Source organism: Harmonia axyridis, chromosome 1 (genome assembly GCF_914767665.1).
Source record: "Harmonia axyridis chromosome 1, icHarAxyr1.1, whole genome shotgun sequence".
NCBI classification, from domain to species: Eukaryota; Metazoa; Arthropoda; class Insecta; order Coleoptera; family Coccinellidae; genus Harmonia; species Harmonia axyridis.
The window spans coordinates 42,066,407-42,085,498 of NC_059501.1; the positions used below are offsets into that span (position 1 = coordinate 42,066,407).

Below are 19,092 nucleotides of genomic sequence, written 5' to 3' on the forward strand. Positions count from 1 at the left end.
GTCTTCAATTGTCTTGCAATGTGATATTTTTCTCATTGACTGGCTCCGGAATTGATTTAAGAGATTTTCCCATGAAGAAATTCTAGGTATCAGCACGTCCAATTCTTGTGTATTTTCTGTGAGTGTGATAAGAGGACGAAAGTTGAGGCGTGCTTCTATTTGACATAGCAATTTCTTCGAATGTTAATTTGTGATCTCCTACTATTTTCGTAAGTGCTCCGCTTCCCATAGTTTTCCGAAGTGAGGGCTTCCGGGTGGTATATGGTACCATTTTACGGAATCCTTAGCTAACGCTTTCTCTATAGAATTTTCGTCAATGACTTGTCGAAGTTCTCTGTCAATGACTCGTTGAGCTCCGATGAAATTGGTTCCATTATCAATCTATATTGCAGAGCATAGTCCACGTCGTGATGTAAATGTTATGAAGGCAGGTATGAATGAATCTGTGGAAAGATCACTCACTGCTTCGAGATATCTTGCCTTCGTTGCAAGGCAGATGAAAATAGAGATGTATCCTTGATAAAATTTGGATCCTCTACCTCTTGACAACCTCATTTGTATGGGGCCAGCGTAATCTATTCCCTCGGTAGATTTCCCATTTTCTACACACATGTCGTTGCATTATATCGAAAATATCGAATGCAAATGACGCATTGTCGTATGATACTTTTCACTTAATTTTTTCCATGGGGTACCCAGAATTCTTGTCAGACGTGATTCAATGCGTTCCTGATTATCAGCTCATTCATATACATACATCTTGTTGGTAGGATCATTGGGTGACGCCGCGCCGTTTGAAGTGCAACGATGAATTTTCAAATCGACCTCCCTCCGAAGGACATGTTTGTCTACGTGTGGATCAAGTCATTACTTGTAGAGTCTTTTTCCAAGACGAGAATTTCGTGATTAACTCCAGGGGAACATCCTCATGGGTTGCTGTGGATTGTTCGTAGAGTTTTCTTGAATCGTTGTCTAATTTGCTCAGCAACATGTGTGCAAGTATTATAGCATGCTTCCTAACTGTTAAGCTGTGATCAGCTGTTGAACAGTGTCATGAAGTCTTTTGATTAATGCAGATGATTCTTGTTGCAGACATGGTAAATTCAAAATGTTATCAGCATACTTGTTGAAAGGAAGTCTATTGTTATCGTACCTTCTATTGAATAATTCCAAAGCGATAGGGTAGTTTCTCGCAGATACGCCGAGATGCTGGATGAGTTTCCCTGGTTTGACTTTTCAAGTACTGCATTCTTTCAGCGTCCCCTAATTCATGGTTATCGTGAATGGTTTGTCTCCATGGATTGGAATGCTACCTTTGGTAGGTTTATCGATATTGTTTTACTTTGGGATTTAGTTTCTAGGGGCTAAGCAGAATTATATTTTCCATAATCTTAAACGTATCTTGACTTGAATTCTTCGTATTCTCCACTTTTTTTGTACTGTGTGACTTCTTCTTGCATGATGGCTACAATTTGTTGATGAAGTGATTCTCGTTGAATTTGCTTCGGGGAAGTTGTAGATTTTGGAATACTGCTTGCTCTTGATTTTCTCTTCAGCTCTCTGCAGTCCTAGATTGAATAAGCTCAATTTGTCTCTGCGGCTAACGCAGTGCATCTCGCAGCGTATATCCGAGAGGATTTTAATTCATACCATGCACGACCTGAACTGTACACACGTAAACCTTTTCACAAACGGACGAGAAATATAGAATCGAAAGTTGTTAATAAATTAGCGAACACAAAAATTGATAGATGTATCTCTTTTTCTTAACTGCACTTTGTAAGTGAATATTATGAATCCAAATACTTTTTTCTCTTATTTCAGCACAAAGTTCATATTATTTGAGTTGAATAAATTAATTTATTAAGGTAATACGGTGCTCTCGGTTTGTTACGTAAAATAGGAAAAACATTTTACTTTTATTCATAAATTGAATATCTAATATAATTTTATTCTTTCTATTTGTGCTCTTCTTACAGGAGAAGGCACTTGAGGGATATTGTAAGAAGGTTCAGCAGTTTTGCCCTCCTGGAAAACCCGGACTCCTTGGACCACCCGGTGTTCCCGGAGTGAAAGGGGAAAGGGGTGACAAAGGCTTCCCAGGTATTCCAGGTCCTATTGGATTAAGAGGCACGTATTTCGAATGAATTATTTATAATAAAATAGCTGCTTTCTAATGAAATTCCTTCTCATTTGACATATGAAATTAAATTTCATCCTAAAAAGCGAAGTATAAGGAATATGTTAATGAAAATATCTAAATGAATATGATAAATAAATGAAATCTTTTTTTGTACAAATTGAGTAGGTATACAATGATCGAATTTTCGAAATTTCTGATAAGAAAAATTAATTACGAAAAGAAGAATTGGGACTATTTGTTTTCATACCTACTTGCTATCATAACTTTGGTATTCTTGTTCCTATCGCTATAATAAAAAAAATTGTTGAATTTGCAATTTTCTGTGGATTTATTCAGTGTTTGGTCATCAAGACACATGAAAAAACAAATCACAAGTTCAAAATACTTATCAAGTCACAAACATCTAATTTATTTATACAGAGTGAGTCTTTGACTCACATATATTTCAACAGTAGACTATTGAAGTCAAATGGACTTTTTTCTTCACCATTCTCCCGGTTTCGGCCTAGATGAAATTATATAACCATTTAAAATTTTCATGATGAGCTATGCCACCTCTGGAAACCTGCACGCTAAAGTTTTTCAAACCATGGAAAAATTCTCTTCAGAACACTTGTATGTACCTCAGAAAATTCTGTGTTCAGAGTTATTCACTCCGTTAAGTTTCAAGGTTATGTTATACATGAGGTTGTTTACTGAATAAACATTTTCGAAAATCTAAAGAAACAAAATATTGAAATTTTACTGTGTAATGTACAGTTCATTCGAAAAACTATTGCTTTGCATCAATCAACCCAACATTTCAGGACCTATCAGTATGAAAATGTGGGTATGAATTGAAAAATTGTTATGACTATGTATTCAACGCGTGATGGATAAGTTGCGATTAAATCTCTGAACTGTAATTAAGACTTTTTCATCTATCAAAAACTGTAATCATTACTTGAGGCATTGATTATTTTTTTTACAGGTTAACTACATTATTTATTTTATAGTTCAAGTATACTACTTGATTCATCTTGATTTTGGCAGTGATAATAGACTGGAAAAATATATCCAGAAATTCATTTCCTTCGATAGCATCATTTGACAGTAGACCGAAAAATTATTTTTTTATGGATTTTCAATAGCCTTCATCTTTTCAACCGAGCTGAATCGGAAAAAATGGTAAGGAAGAAAGTGTTTCTCAGGAATCTAATGTTGAAATAAATATACAAGTCAAAGACTCATTCTGTACAATCTATCAACTCTCGGGTCGGCAAAAGGAAGTCTACAGGTTCACCATTGTATGATCGCATAGTACATTATTCTGCGAGATGTCTGATCAGGGACGGCGTTAGGCCCGTTAGGGGTGAAACAGTAAAGCGATTGTTTCAGGCGCCTCTTTTTGATGGGCGGCAATTTAGCCCAGTTTGTGGCCGCCCTTTCATATTTCTGAAAAAATATAGTCTTGATTCTTAAAAAGAACATGAGGTTGGTCCGCTTTGCTGCGTTTATCAACATTCCCTGCAATAAAAATCTCCAAACCATCTTCACTAAGCCGCCTGTTTAATAAATAACACATGGCAAGCCCACCAATATAAACAGAATTGCCTATTACCCTAATTGAATGACGGATGGAATGTATTTCACAAAGACGAAACACTACACTTCGAATTACGTGGAAGTTGTTTACACATTAAACATATCGAAAATTCCTACGATTCTGAATTCGAAACTAGTTACTAATAAATGCTAAATGTTTTCAGCGAAACATATGTTCTTAATTCCATTCAGTTTTCGAAGTTTTGCGTGCCTTACCGCCCTTTGTATCTTGTGGTGCGATAGGTAATCTTTCATCGATCGTATGTGATCGATTGTGAATGTGAGAATCAGATATATTGCTTACGCATTGTTCATCGGCGTCGAAGAAATCAAGGAATTTATTGTATGTAAAAATGTCCGAAAAAAAAGAAACTCAATGGAAATGACTAGCAAAATCGCTAGAGAAATCAAAAATGGCGAATTATCATCGAGGCAGGTGATGGTTTTTGTTTTGGGTCTGTTTATTGATACTTTTTCAGCAGGGGCGCCAAAAAAATCTTTGTTTCAGGCGCCAAAATTGATCGCGTCGGCCCTGACTATACATAGATTTGGCTTATTATTCTGGAGGGAATTTTTTGTCATTATAGTGTTATTTGTATCCTCAATTTGGCAACATTGGTTGAAGTTTGTACTAAAGAAAGTGTTCGAACGTTCGCAGATGAAAATAATTTATTTATTTTTATGAAAATGAGTAGTAAAATGGGTATCTAACTCTACTACGAAAAGAAATAAACAACGATAATAAATGATTGGAACTAATAAAAGTGGTTGCGAGCTGATTCCGTTATAATTATCGAAAATTAAACAGAAATCAAGAAAAGAATATAAATTTAATGTTGCGATAACTCATTTATTGTACTATAAGTACTAATTCTTTCACCAAATGGAAAAAAAATTGACTTTAAGATTGTTTTTCTAATATGGTTTCCAAGGTTAAAACAGTTCTCATCTCGGCATTTTATTGTTATTAAGATTGTTTTCATTATTAATGAATACTAATTTTTGACTATAGGAATACCGGGCCTACCTGGTTCTAAGGGTGCTCAAGGACGACCTGGATTGGATGGAAGGGATGGTATTCCTGGAGAACCAGGATTGGATGGTATGCCTGGTAGAAACGGACACGATGGAAAAGACGGTTCTCCTGGAATTCCGGGTAGAGATGGAAGAGATGGAGTTGATGGTAACTTTTTCAGTAATTCATTGTGTATGTCATTTGTGTTCTCATGAGGTCTGAATCTATTCAAGTTTTGTATCCAAGATCCTAGTTATGACTTTTTCGATAACACTTCTACGTGCAGAAACCATCAAAAGACTGGGTACACCTATAAATGCGATACTAGTATCAATAGAATTTTCAGAAAATTTCGTCTATTTTTTCTTTTTTTATCTTTCAATAAGCTCAAAAAGTTCGGGATTTCAAAACATATCTGATAGTTTTCATGAAACTTCTTGCAAAAATATAAGTCAACGTCAATAGGTCTGCGATAAAAGGCAATAGCATTTGGTCAAATGAACATATTTTGATTATTAAACATATATGGGGAAAATAATTAAACTTGAGGATCATTTACATTTGAAAATTAATTCAGAAATAATAGCACAATATGTTAAAAGAATTTAACGAGCGTTCATTTTAATTCGTGGTCAAGAGTGCTGTGCAGAGATTAGAGTGGATTTTCTGTGATTACAAATAGCACCTAGCTTGTATTATACCATATTACTAATATTTGTTTACATACTTCGAATCTGGGAATAATATGGCACTCTTGACCACGAAATTAAATGAACGCTCGTTATATATTAAAATGATATCTACAATAATCTTACAAGTTTTCAGTTATTTGCTTTCGTCACCCTCTTCGGGAAATGGTAGACTTGCCGCCATGCCGCCGGTGGTGAAACTATCCTACCGGTTCGAGAAGGGGTCTGGTTTTTAGGTTCCGTTCGATAATTTGGAGCCAAATTCTGCCCCATGCTCTTTGATAATTCTTCATTTTTGTTGAACACCATCTTGAACTTATATATCATTCAACTTTGAAAGGAGTACTGAGATAATTTTCAGGTTCTTCTTTATGTATACAGGATGTTTCATTGGTAAACGGAAAAACTTGAATAGTGTATAGAGGATACGGAGGTGGTTCTAAATATACCCTATTTATTTGGGTCTGACTGTTGTTCACCGAGATACAGGGTGATTCATAAGTTTTGGTCATTTCTTTCCGAGGGCATAACAAGCGAACCACCCAGTATATTTTCTTTATACTTGGCACACATTTTGAAAATCCGTTTCCATATTTGAAAACACAAAAAACTGAACGAACTCGCTTAATTCAAATTTCGACGCAGATAATTTTGCTGCACCAATTTTCAACTTTTTCAAACCAACCCATTGGGTATTTACCACGTAGGTATCTACTTGTTATTTAAAGAAAATAGCGTCTTGTCTATGTATATAATTCAAAGTTGGTAATACTAAAACACGAGTAAAATAGTAGTTTCTTAAGTTCCCTATACTAAAATAATCGATTTTCTATTCAACTGTTGGAAGCAAACTCATTTCACTTTCTGCTCGGATGAAAATAAGTATTGGGAGGTAGGATAAACTTGTCCCCAAGTTGGGACGAAGACACTAAGCAGCCGAAGCAGAACCAGTGGGGAAAAAGTTGACCTAGGTGCGCACCGAGAGCAATGTAGGCATAAGCAGAACACGTAAACACTGAAAAAGTGCGGACCACATATTACGGATAACATAGATAGAACACTCGCCTTCTCCTACTCGAAATTAAGTTTTTATTCAGTAACCGACCGCTTGGAACCGCTGCTAGTCATTGGTTTACGTTTGGATTGCTTTTGCGAAAAAATTTCATTTTAACCTAACATAAGAGCTGAAACAAGACGTTGGTCGTTGAAGTTGTTCAAGTAAGTACAATTACCGTACGCCGCAGAAATTTATTTGAAGAAAAAATAAAAGGTAAGTTTTTCAATCAAACAAGTTTCAGTGTAATGAATGCTGCATATAGTATTTTATCAGAATGCCTAAAATAAAGAAATGTTGCGTGCAAGGATGTACCGACGAGACAAGTGCAAGACATCGTTTCCCTAAGAGTGATTTGGATTTATTCGATATCTGGCTCGAACTTTTTTCTTCTTCACTTCTTCTTAAAATATCGAACCAATATTTTGTGTGCCATTCACATTTTGATAAAAAATATCATGTTCCAGGAAGCTATCGTGGTCTTACTTGTAATAATGCCATACCTACAATTGGTATTTCAGGTAATCTTATCGAATTTTTCAATTTTTACATATTTGAATCCCTTAAAATTTTCTTCCACGTATACTGTCCAATGTTATAATGAAGCTGTAGCTTGTAGTTCATTCTGATTCAAACGATGCTTAAGGTAATTTTATTGAATTACCCAATTTTATTCATAATTTGAATTTTTTATATTGTTTTATTTTTATTTATTTTTTTGTTGAGAGTAATTTCATCATTGTTGAAACTTATGTATTCATTTATTGTTTATGATTTATTGCTTCTTTATTTAATTTCTATTTTTTTATACATATATTGTTTATTTATTATTTATTATAAATTCATGTTGAAACTCATTTATTCCTTTATTGTCCATGCTACTTCATTTATTTATTGCTGATTTATTCATACATATATTGTTAATTTACTTAATTTGGTTACTGCTAATTCATTATATGTTTTTTCAACTATCGACTTTTATTTTCTCCAAAAATAATTTCATCACATTTTGTACCAGTTATTTATGAACAAATTCAAATGGTCTTTGGTCATCACAGCATCTAACTCCATTTGAATTGCTCAATATTTCGTGAATAAATTGAAAACAAGTATAGGAAAACCACTCAAACTTTCCGCGTTTGTCGAATTTGTACGGTTACCGACCGCCAGGGGGAGATTATTTTTAAATAATTCGCTTTTAGGGAGGGGAGGGTCGTATCTATGTTATCCGTAATCTGTGGTGCGCACCGAAAAGGTAAGCGGAAAACGATACAACCGAATGGTGCAGCACTAGTGCACACCAGTGCAACAAGCAGAAAACGTTAGACCTTTTGTAAATAGGGGTATGGACTTTTTCCAACCCATTCTGGTGGAAATTGGAAGAAAACATGAAAAGAGGTGGGGAGTATTGTTCACGTACTTGCTACGCTCTATTCTGCATTTATTTCATTTGCTAACACCGACTTGACCGCTGCTCATCCATTGAGGATCCAAAATCTTTGTCTCAATCCATTCAGTGAATTCAATAGATATAAAAAAATGAACAAAATTTCAAGTTATTTTGAAATTGCTTTTTCTGAACTGATTATGGCTTTATAGTTCAAACTCGTCCGGATTGTAATAGAAGAAGAAATTATTGAGTAATTCACATGCCATTAATAATAAATTAAAGTTAAGGAGTGAAAACATTAGGTTTTTGCAGAGACAGATAAGATATGCCTATTTTCAAGTATTGTTTGAGCCAGAATAAAACGGTTTAACGGACAAGAAAACCTACTTAATTGAAAAAATTTGTGGGAAATTTTATTTACATTATTTTTGTATGATGTGTAGGTCATTCAGTTATATGCAAAAACATCAAAAAAATGAAATTTTTCACCATTTTTTCAAGTTTTTTTTTATTGTTCAGTCACGAAATTTTGGTGGTCAATCTCAGATTCAGATTTAGCATCCCAAAAAAACATAAAAAATCGAGGGACACGAAACTACCTAAAACATTTCCGCAAGGATCCTTTTGAGCACAAAAAACTCCGGTAAGGTAGGTTTAAAAAGCCGATAGTTCTCTTCACTTGCGTTTGAGGTTATGTTTGAGAGTGACAAGTTGTTTTGGAAGAGCGGTTTAACGGTATAATAAGTTTGGATTGTTGAAAAAAAAATTTGAGGATTTAGTCTGACTGTGATTGAAACTTGGTCCAATTCGAAGATGTCACAAATATTAGACTCCTGGCTGAGGTCCGGGGAATGTGTTCATCACAGAGGCAGTGGTATGCGAGCATTATCATGCATTGGGCGAAGTTTGCATCAACAATACCAGCAAATAAAGGCAAAATGGGTTGAGGAATATCATCCACATACTGCTGACCTGTCAGAAAACAATTTGGAAAAACGAGGTCGGTTCTGCTGTCTATAATCATTCCGCTCCATTATTGTACCGCCTCTGTATGCGTCAACTTCCTGAACATTTTTTAAACGTTTCACATTCCTGGGTTGCCTCCACACTCATGTCCGACGAGAATCTGGATAAAATCTGGATTCACAGGGAACAAAACTTCCCCAATCATCTGCATCTCAATTTAATCATTCTCGCACCAGTCTGCTCTGACAGCGCGGCCACTCCGCTGCATTTAAGGCGGCCACTCACGAGGCACCCATGTTCGAGCTTTCGGATCATTTTACAGTCGGGCAGCTCGGGACACGGCCGCACGACTGTAAATCAGAGAACGAACTTGACTGCCCGACTGGAATCTCTTGGGCGCCTGGCTTCCAAAGTCTCGAGTAAATGCCTCGTGAGTGGCGGGCATTAGAGAAAGGTAAACATCTAATGGGTCGCCGACTATGAAGATTGGCTTTGTGGAGACTATTCCTCACAGTATATCTGCTAACGGTTATGTTATGTGCTCGCTGCAATTCCATAACCAATTCAGGTGCTGTGATTGTAAGGTCTTGCAATTAAAAATCTGTATTGACTTGCCATAGTACAGCGTCTACGCCCTAGGTTTTGTTCAGCTGGACTTCCAGTTTCCCTGAAACAACTTATGACACTTTGAGTCACACCCATACGCTCAGCTACTTCGACTTGAAAAAATGAAATTGAGCTTTTGAAAAGTCGTTTCTATGGAAACAGAAGAAATGCATAGATACTGTCAAGAAAGCCATTTTGAATTGAATCAGGAACATTACTTTATTATTGAAATTTGTGTTGTTGAAAGACCTTTTCCACACTCGTGAGAAAAGTTGGACTTTCCCCCCTTGTTGCACAATATACTATTTCCATCTATCGCGTTTGTCAAGTTGTTTCATTCTATTTTTCACATGCTTTCCGAACAAAAGACGTATTCAAACGAAATAAATGAACCGATCAGTACGTTGAAAGTACAGTTACAAAACGATAAAAACGTTTTTTTTTTTGCGGCTTGTATAACGTTGTACCAATATACCTAGATTTTTCCAATGTGTGTGTTGTACTTGATACTTAAAGGAAGTTGCAATAATTCATTTGAATTATGTGAAATATCAGACATATCAGTATGAGATATTTTCGTCAGAAAATTCATTCTAAGGAATACGAGTAAAAGAGTTTTAGAGTAGGTAGCTATATCGATCATTCAATAAGCAGCGATACCCGAAGAAAAAAATTCTGAATTCACCAATTTGAAGAACAATATTTATTGAGAATGTTGCTCAAGTCCATACCATTATATTCTTTAGTTATATGATAATACCTTAATCGATGGAACAATCAAAATATTCAAGATCGATTTACTCGGTAAATACAAATGTAGGTACAATATTAATAACATATGAAGAGTATTCATGTTTTTGACCTTTCTACCTACTTTATGACAATATTTAATAATTTTAATTGTGAAATAATTATACATTCTTTGTCGTATTATTGATAATGAAATTGGGCCTTTCCTAACAGAAATATGCCGGGTGTTAGTGAATATAAGTACGACAAACTTCAGGGGATGATCCTGCATTAACAAATAATTACAGCTTTCTATATATTTTTTGTTTTTCTCAAGAACTCACTATTCATTTTTTGCTTTGAAATTATAGACAAATTTGGTAGTTTCAAGAGGTAGTTATTGTGCTTTTTATGCGTGTAATGGTACATTTTTCCAAACACATTGATACGCCACTGAGATATTTCAGAATGAAAATTGTTTTTGATTATTTATTTTCTTATTATGCTTCAATTATGTCAAATACTTATTTTAATTTATTATTGAAATCAATCATTTTATAGGTCGTCCTGGTCCCGCTGGTCCTCAAGGACCACAAGGTCCTCAGGGTGTGAAGGGTGAGTATTTTCAATTAAAATTTCAATGAACCATAATAGTTATATTTCGCATTCGATCAGAATGATTCCAAGAGGAAATAACCAGTAACAAAATGAAATTGATGTAACCAAAAAAATTTGTAATTTTTCAATAATCCCCACTACAAAATAAAAAAAAATTCATTCATTGTTTGCAGGTTTCGACGTCATCATGTACATTTACAAATCCTATCCAAATCCTGGAGACTCTTATGACCAAATTGTTATTTACACAATTATTTTTTTTTTAGATATTTCCCCAGAAAATAGATAATAATTGTGTAAAATTTGATCATAGATGCCAATTTTTGGTTTATATCCACAAAATGTTGGTGAAATTCCATCTGATATAAAATTATCATCAAATATTGTTTTGATGGAATAGAATTTAATGAAATTGCATATTTTGGTGCTAAAATAATTCAGAGTTTCTTAAAATTCTGTTAATGAAGATACTTATCATTGTGAATAGGTTAAATAGGTGATAATAAAGTAGGACTAGCGAAGTTTCGTGAAATGAATCTCAAACCAGAAGAAGCTGGGATCGTAAAATCACTGTCACAATAATTAAAGCTGAGTATAAGGAATTTCATCTCCCAATCCCTCTGTTGCTGAAATGAAAGTATAGAATCTTTCATCTTTCATAATCGGTCATTCACGTAGATGAACACCTGCTTTTATTGATATTTTAGTAACTAATTGAAGTTGTAGGGAGCTTCCATTCAATTCAATGGTAGTTGGGTGCTCATATCTGCCTTTTATAATATAAGCGTCGATTTTTCCATAAATAGCTTCTTTTAATCTTATGTCTAAGCCTCGGGGTGAGATACTCATCAGGATAAAATTGCTTTGGATTCTTATTTTTCCAATGTTGAAAAATTTCTAGGTATAAAAATTCATATTTCATTCCTAAGTGGCCCACAAACGAGCTACGAGCAACGAGGTTGCCCACCAAGTCGTTAGAAGTTCAGGAGGGGCCCGGGTAAATATCTATGGTTCCATCTAAAGTTGGAAAGTAGTGGAAGCTTCCTTCACGATTTTTGGTCGCTTGCTTAACCGTCGAGATTATTTTGAAGTTTTGACTGAAGTCGATTTCAAACCCGACGTCTATTCGTATCTCCGTCAGGTCAAGTCAAAAATAATTTATTTACATATATTATTACTGGTAGTACTGCCATTGATCATTTGAAAATGGCGAAATTATTTTTTCTCGGTGCTTTTTGGTTTGATTTAAAAGGATATATCAATTTAAAGAAAATAAAAAACGAGATGGATCTCTCTTATCAGGAATCTAGTAGAAATCTCCGTAGAGATTTCCATCTTTGTAAGTAGCATCGTCTCAACGGATCATTGGACAATTGACGACCGATATTTATTCAACTGATTATTGAATTAATTCAATTGATTCAATTAATTGAACGGATCCTTATGAGGTCGTTACGATGGAAAATCTAAATTCGATTACAGGGCTATTTATGACGAATCGTGAAAAGTTGTTTGTAAAAACTTTTGAATTTTTTGCAATAAGAAATAGAGGTTTTCATTCAAGATTCCAAAGTTGACCCCCTCCCTCGCAAAGATAAACGAAATGAAAGAGGATGTAGCATAAGTAAACTTCCCTATCAAAACCATCAAACTTTTATTCGAAACATTTTTCCGTATGATGTTTCTTTTTCGAAACTTTTCAATGATTCGACTCAAAAAATCAATCGGTATCTTTTTTTCGATATTCAACTTGAAAACGGGGTCAGAAATTCACTTAGAATAATCGCTGAGTGGGTAAACCAACTTGACAAGTTGGCTTGATACTTTTTAAATTGAAATCCGAATTCATCGTCTAGACAATCACGCCTCTGCGTGAAAGGAGCCTTAGTGAAGCAGTGTGACCATCTATAGTAGAAATCTACTTTTTTAGTAGATTTCAAGCCATCTTTGGTAGATAATTTTCCTAGTCGATTTTGAAAGATATCAGACTTGTTTGACTGTAAGATCCAAGATGGTACTATTCGCAATCTAAGCCTACAATGACTGTATCTAGGCCTGGTTTCAGTCCAGATTCAGATTCATTTGTGATTTGTGTTAGATATTTGGAAGCTATAGATTAGAATGAAAGCAAAATAAATGATTTTTCTCTATTTCAGTATCGTAATGAGTTCATTACAGTTCTAAAAACAGTGCTGTCATCATTTTTAGTTATACAGGGTGGCCATTTGAAAACGAAACAGACGAGATTACAGACGAAATAAAGTTTTTCGATAGAAATGCTCGGACAGGTCGATTTCTGTTTCGAGGGGGACAACTTAAGATGTAGGTTACGGACGCATAGCGCTTCAACCCTTGCTACTACAACCCTCAACCCCAAATTTTGAATAGGGAAGATGGGGTGAGTGATACCTCATTTGAAAGGTATTTTTATACTGATTTCAGCACAGTAATTGTCCCTGATAAGGGAATTGAAAAGAAAATAATCCAGAACCCCAAGTGGCCATAAAATTCGGCAACGTAAAGGGAACGCCGACAAGCCTGATGAATGCATTTGTTTTTTTTGCGTCAATAACTTGTAAACAGCACTATGAGGGTATCACGCCACATTTGGATATTTATGAGTATAATATATAATGCGGACCTTTTATGGTTTTTGATGGTATTTAAATTTGTGGGTATTCCTTCCTGTTGTTGCTGACTGAATTAAATCTCATTTGGTACTTTGAATTTCTACACATGTAATTTTTGTTGCTCAAGCTTCAAATGTCGCCCTTAAATTTTGCCGCCCTAGGCGACCGCCTACCCTGCCTATCCCCTAGCGACGGCCCTGACTTGGAGATAGTGAAATGATTTGCAACATTATTCGCAATTTCTTGTAATTCTGGTGGTGTTGAATCGATTTTGTCAGACATAATTCATGAATTTAATGCGGCGTAATTGTATATTATTTCAAAATTCGAAACGTACGATTCATATTCAAAATCCGTAATGTGTCAATTTTTGTAACAGTTACTCCAACTGCCAAAATACAATACAAAATTCACTAGGATATATAATCTGAATTCTTCATTGATTTTCGACAATATTTCACAAAACTTGACTGAAATAGAGGAAATATCGTCTAATACTCGTTAAAGAAGGCAACTTCAACACTCATGCGTTCGAAAACTTGCTCATTGGGAATAGGAGCCCATTCTGCAACTTGATTTAGAATACACTATTTTGACAGTAACAAGTACACTTTACTGCCTATAAATATGCGAAGACTTCTTAGCATGCGCAATGCTGATTGTAGATTTTTGTAGACTTAACTTTAAGTAGATCCACTTTTTGAGAGATGGTCACACTGGTGAAGCTTCCGCTGAAAGGAATTATCCTCACTGCGGCGCATTAAATCTTGTTCAATAATTGGTCAAGATAAATTAGTTGGACTATCGCTACGAATTATACACAGGAACCTTCCAGTTGACATTGGAAAAATCTTTAGTGAATTCGCTTATATTAAAAATAGGCGAATTGTTTTCATTTTGTATTTTCGTTTTAATTATGTTTGAGGTTAGAAAAGGCGAGTATGTTCTTAGTTAAGTTTTGTGGACATCACCATCCAAGACCTGACCAATCGCAAATATGCGATGCGCATTTAATTATTGTACTCTACAATTAATATTCTATTACCTGTGGATGGACGCCGGCAAGGTTAGCTCCCTGCCGGCCAGCTCCACGGAAACCATTCATTCCACCACGCCTTAGAGGTACCTAATGTGAACGAAAATTTCAATATTTATGGCTTTTTCAATCCTTCATAACATGGATTAAATTTCATCTTTGGCCGCTCATTCGAAAAACATGAAAAACACGAAGAACTATCCGGCCGATACGATATCATATTATTCAGGTCGTGGAGCAGGGTCCTTAGAGGTACCCAATGCGAACGAAAATTTCAATATTTATAGCTTTTTCAATTTTCCATGAGATGGACTAAATATCGTCTTTGGCCGCTCATTCGAAAAACATGAAAATCACGAAAAACTATCCGGCCGGCATGATATCATACAATTCAGGACGTGGAGTTGGGCCTTTAGAGGTACCCAATGTGAAGGAAAATATCAATATTTATGGCTTTTCCAATCGTTCATAACATGGACTAAATTTCATTTTGGCCGCTCATTCGAAAAACATGAAAATCCGGAAAAACTATCCGGCCGATACGATATCATACTATTCAGGTCGTGGAGCAGGGCCCTTAGAGGTACCCAATGTGAACGAAAATTTCAATATTTATAGCTTTTTCAATTTTCCATAAGATGGACTAAATATCGTCTTTGGCCGCTCATTCGAAAAACATGAAAATCACGAAAAACTATCCGGCCGGCATGATATCATACAATTCAGGACGTGGAGCTGGGCCTTTAGAGGTACCCAATGTGAACGAAAATTTCAATATTTATGGCTTTTTCAATCGTTCATAAACGTTCGAAAAACATGAAAAACACTAAAACTATCCGGCCGGCACGTTATCATACTATTCAGGTCGTGGAGCTGGGTCCTTAGGGGTAACCAATGTGAATGGAAATGCAGTTTTTATGGCTTTTTCAATCCTTCATACTATGGACTAAATTTCATCTTTGGCTGCTCATTCGAAAACCTGAAAAACACTAAAACTATCTCCGGCACGATATCATACAATTCAGGTCGTGGAGCTGGCCTTTAGAACTACCCAATGTGAACGGAAATTTCAATATTTATGGCTTTTTCAATACTTCATAACATGGACTAAATTTCATCTTTGGCCGCTCATTCGAAAGACATGAAAATCCCGAAAAACTATCCGCCCGGCACGATATCATACAATTCAGGTCGTGGAGCTGGGCCTTTAGAGGTACCCAATGTGAACGAAAATTTCAATATTTATAGCTTTTTCAATTATCCATAAGATGGACTAAATATCATCTTTGGCCGCTCATTCGAAAAACATGAAAATCACGAAAAACTATCCGGCCAGCATGATTTCATACAATTCAGGTCGTGGAGCTGGGCCTTTAGAGGTACCCAATGTGAACGAAAATTTCATAATTTATGGCTTTTTCAATCGTTCATAAACGTTCGAAAAACATGAAAAACACTAAAACTATCCGGCCGGCACGATATCATACTATTCAGGTCGTGGAGCTGGGTCCTTAGGGGTAACCAATGTGAATGGAAATTCAGTTTTTATGGCTTTTTCAATCCTTCATACTATGGACTAAATTTCATCTTTGGCTGCTCATTCGAAAACCTGAAAAACACTAAAACTATCTCCGGCACGATATCATACAATTCAGGTCGTGGAGCTGGCCTTTAGAACTACCCAATGTGAACGGAAATTTCAATATTTATGGCTTTTTCAATACTTCATAACATGGACTAAATTTCATCTTTGGCCGCTCATTCGAAAGACATGAAAATCCCGAAAAACTATCCGCCCGGCACGATATCATACAATTCAGGTCGTGGAGCTGGGCCTTCAGAGGTACCCAATGTGAACGAAAATTTCAATATTTATAGCTTTTTCAATTATCCATAAGATGGACTAAATATCATCTTTGGCCGCTCATTCGAAAAACATGAAAATCACGAAAAACTATCCGGCCAGCATGATTTCATACAATTCAGGTCGTGGAGCAGGGCCCTTAGAGTTACCCAATGTGAACGAAAATTTCAATATTTATAGCTTTTTCAATTCTCCATAAGATGGACTAAATATCATCTTTGGCCGCTCATTCGGAAAATATAAAAATCACGAAAATCTCTTCGGCCGGCATGAAATTCTTCAATTCCATCCTGAAATTGATCCCTAGATGTAGCCTATGTAAACGAAAAATTACTACTCGCTAGATCTTTCATTTCTCTATAAGATGAACCTAATTTCATTACATTCACATGACGAAAGTGTGTTTGACCGTGGTGGAATGAATGGTTCCCGTGGAGCTGGCCGGCCGGGAGCTAACCTTACCGGCGTTTTGAGTTTTACCGATTCGATGAATATCATTTTGGATTACAAATTTGGATCAAAAGATAATTTTATAATGAAGCGATGAATACGTGCTTATCGATTAGGTGAAAAAGATAATATTGATGCCTGATTGATAACGAAGTAACTATACATTTTTATTTTCTTTAGGATTGACTGGTCCAAGAGGAAGGGCAGGTAAACCTGGCAATCATGGTCTTCCAGGTACTCCTGGTATATCGGCTTGGCACACTAAGGTGAATGGCACAACAGAGCTCTTAATTCCTCCTTCTATAGGCAGTGAGTTTCAATTTTTCTCAATCAAATAGGTATCCATAAATTCATTCCAATTGAAAGACTCAATAATCGAAATTGACATAGGCGTGGGTTTTGGTTGATTTTTGTGAATATTTGAACCGGGTTTGATTCCAAAAACTTCGCGATTCGTGGGGAATCTTTGATTGTTTGGAATCGGTTTATTTATTGAGTGAGGGAAACCTGGTGGGTTTCTAGAATTGTTATTAAATTGAGAATTTGTTGCTGGATTAGTAAAATTTGGTGGGTTATTAAAATAATTTGGAGTAAAATTATTGTAATGATTTGAACGATTTGGATAATTTGATGGTTGTGGGCGTATGTGAATTGGTTTTTTAGGCGTTTCTTGTCCTATAGAAAAGGATAAAATTCAATTGGCTCAAAATTAATATTAATATCCAATTGCAAGTTCACGATTGTTTCAAGGAAATTTCTATTTTGCTTTCATTTCTGAAGAAAGATGTACATGCAATACCTAATGTTAATTTTAGTTTATTTGTGAATATAATAATCATTATTTTTATGAGCAATTTGTCGTCAAGGATGTTCTTCGAATATTCATATTGATTGAATCAAGAAAATCAATAGAAGAGGATATTTTATTGCTATATAGAATAATTTAGAGAAATATTAAAAAAGGGAATCTTAAAAATTACATTCAATTACGTATGACGTCGGATTAGTTGTAATATCTATAAAATGTTGACATTGATTAGAATATTAATTTGATATTACCTAATATTTAATTTAATTGAACCTACACCCAATTTCCATCACTATTTTTTTGTTCCAGCGTCTAGTTTCAACCCAACGAATCCTATAGTAGTGCATGAGAAAGAAAATGTACGCCTTCATTGTTCAGCGACGGGTCATCCCCGACCACATATCACATGGCTTCGAATGGACAACAAGCCAATTAGCAGGGGTTCCTGGCAAGGTAATAAAAAAGGATTTGTGTTCAATTCATTACAGTTTCCTGCCAGAAGTTTTCCATCATCCGGATTTTTTGGTTCGAAACTTGAGCTAGCTCGATAATTGGGGTGTTTAACGGGGAAAATTTTCTACGTTCAGAAAAATGTATACAAGAATTAAATAGATTTTTAATGTTTTATCCGTTTCTACCGAAATATACTAATTTTATCACTTAAAATCAATCGAGATCGAAATTGAAAATAATTGAGATCCGACTTCAGTAAAGGTTCATATAATATTTGAAAAGAACACTGTTAATTTGAATAAATTCTTCGAAAATTCATTACCGAAGGAAATATTCAGATTTCAAAATTACCAACGTGATCTAATCTAGAACTCAGAGAAGTTCAGTTAATTCTATTACTGGTTGCTGAAGAATAAAGAAAATAATAATAGATTTTTAGTCCAAGGAAAAATCTGTGCATACAATCATACATACAGCATTAAACGGAACAGCTTACAAGAAAAAATGAAAAAAAAAAAACATTATTTTATACCACTTTTCAATTCCCTTATAGAGTATGGCTCAGAGTTCACGAGTACCTATTATTCTTATTTCTTTTTTAAACAGACTCAAAGTCTTAATTCTTATCATATTATCAGGTAATAAATGGAAAAATCTAATGGCATCATAGGATGGATGTTTCTCATAGATTGTTAATCTGTGTTCTGGAAATAATATGTTTACATTTCTAGTACTGTATTCATGTCTAGAGGAGCACTGTACAAACTTATTCATATTTTTGAAAATATTCATATATTTTGACAAGCAGTCATATATATATAAAGCAGTTACTGTCATTATATTATTTTTCTTGAAATGACTTCTACAAGATTCTTTATATTTCAGTTTGAACATATTCCTAATGACTCTTTTCTGAACAATAAAAATTTCACAAACACGCGAGTTTGCACCATAAAATATCAAACCATACCTCATGACACTTTCAAAATTAGCATAGAAGAAGATCCTCAAGATATTCGCATCAACATATTTGCTTATCACTTTGATGTTTTAACTT

The 19,092-nt window shown here is 35.0% G+C and overlaps 1 protein-coding gene across 1 annotated transcript in view; it reads left to right on the forward strand.

Moving 5' to 3' along the window:
- Window positions 1–19,092, forward strand: part of LOC123688796 — a 52,347-nt gene that overhangs the window by 7,666 nt on the left and 25,589 nt on the right. The window contains exons 2-6 of the mRNA XM_045627462.1: window positions 1,980–2,130; window positions 4,740–4,910; window positions 10,738–10,791; window positions 16,955–17,083; window positions 17,892–18,035. Of these exons, the coding sequence (XP_045483418.1) occupies window positions 1,980–2,130; window positions 4,740–4,910; window positions 10,738–10,791; window positions 16,955–17,083; window positions 17,892–18,035 (649 nt within the window). The remainder of the gene's footprint in view (window positions 1–1,979; window positions 2,131–4,739; window positions 4,911–10,737; window positions 10,792–16,954; window positions 17,084–17,891; window positions 18,036–19,092) is intronic.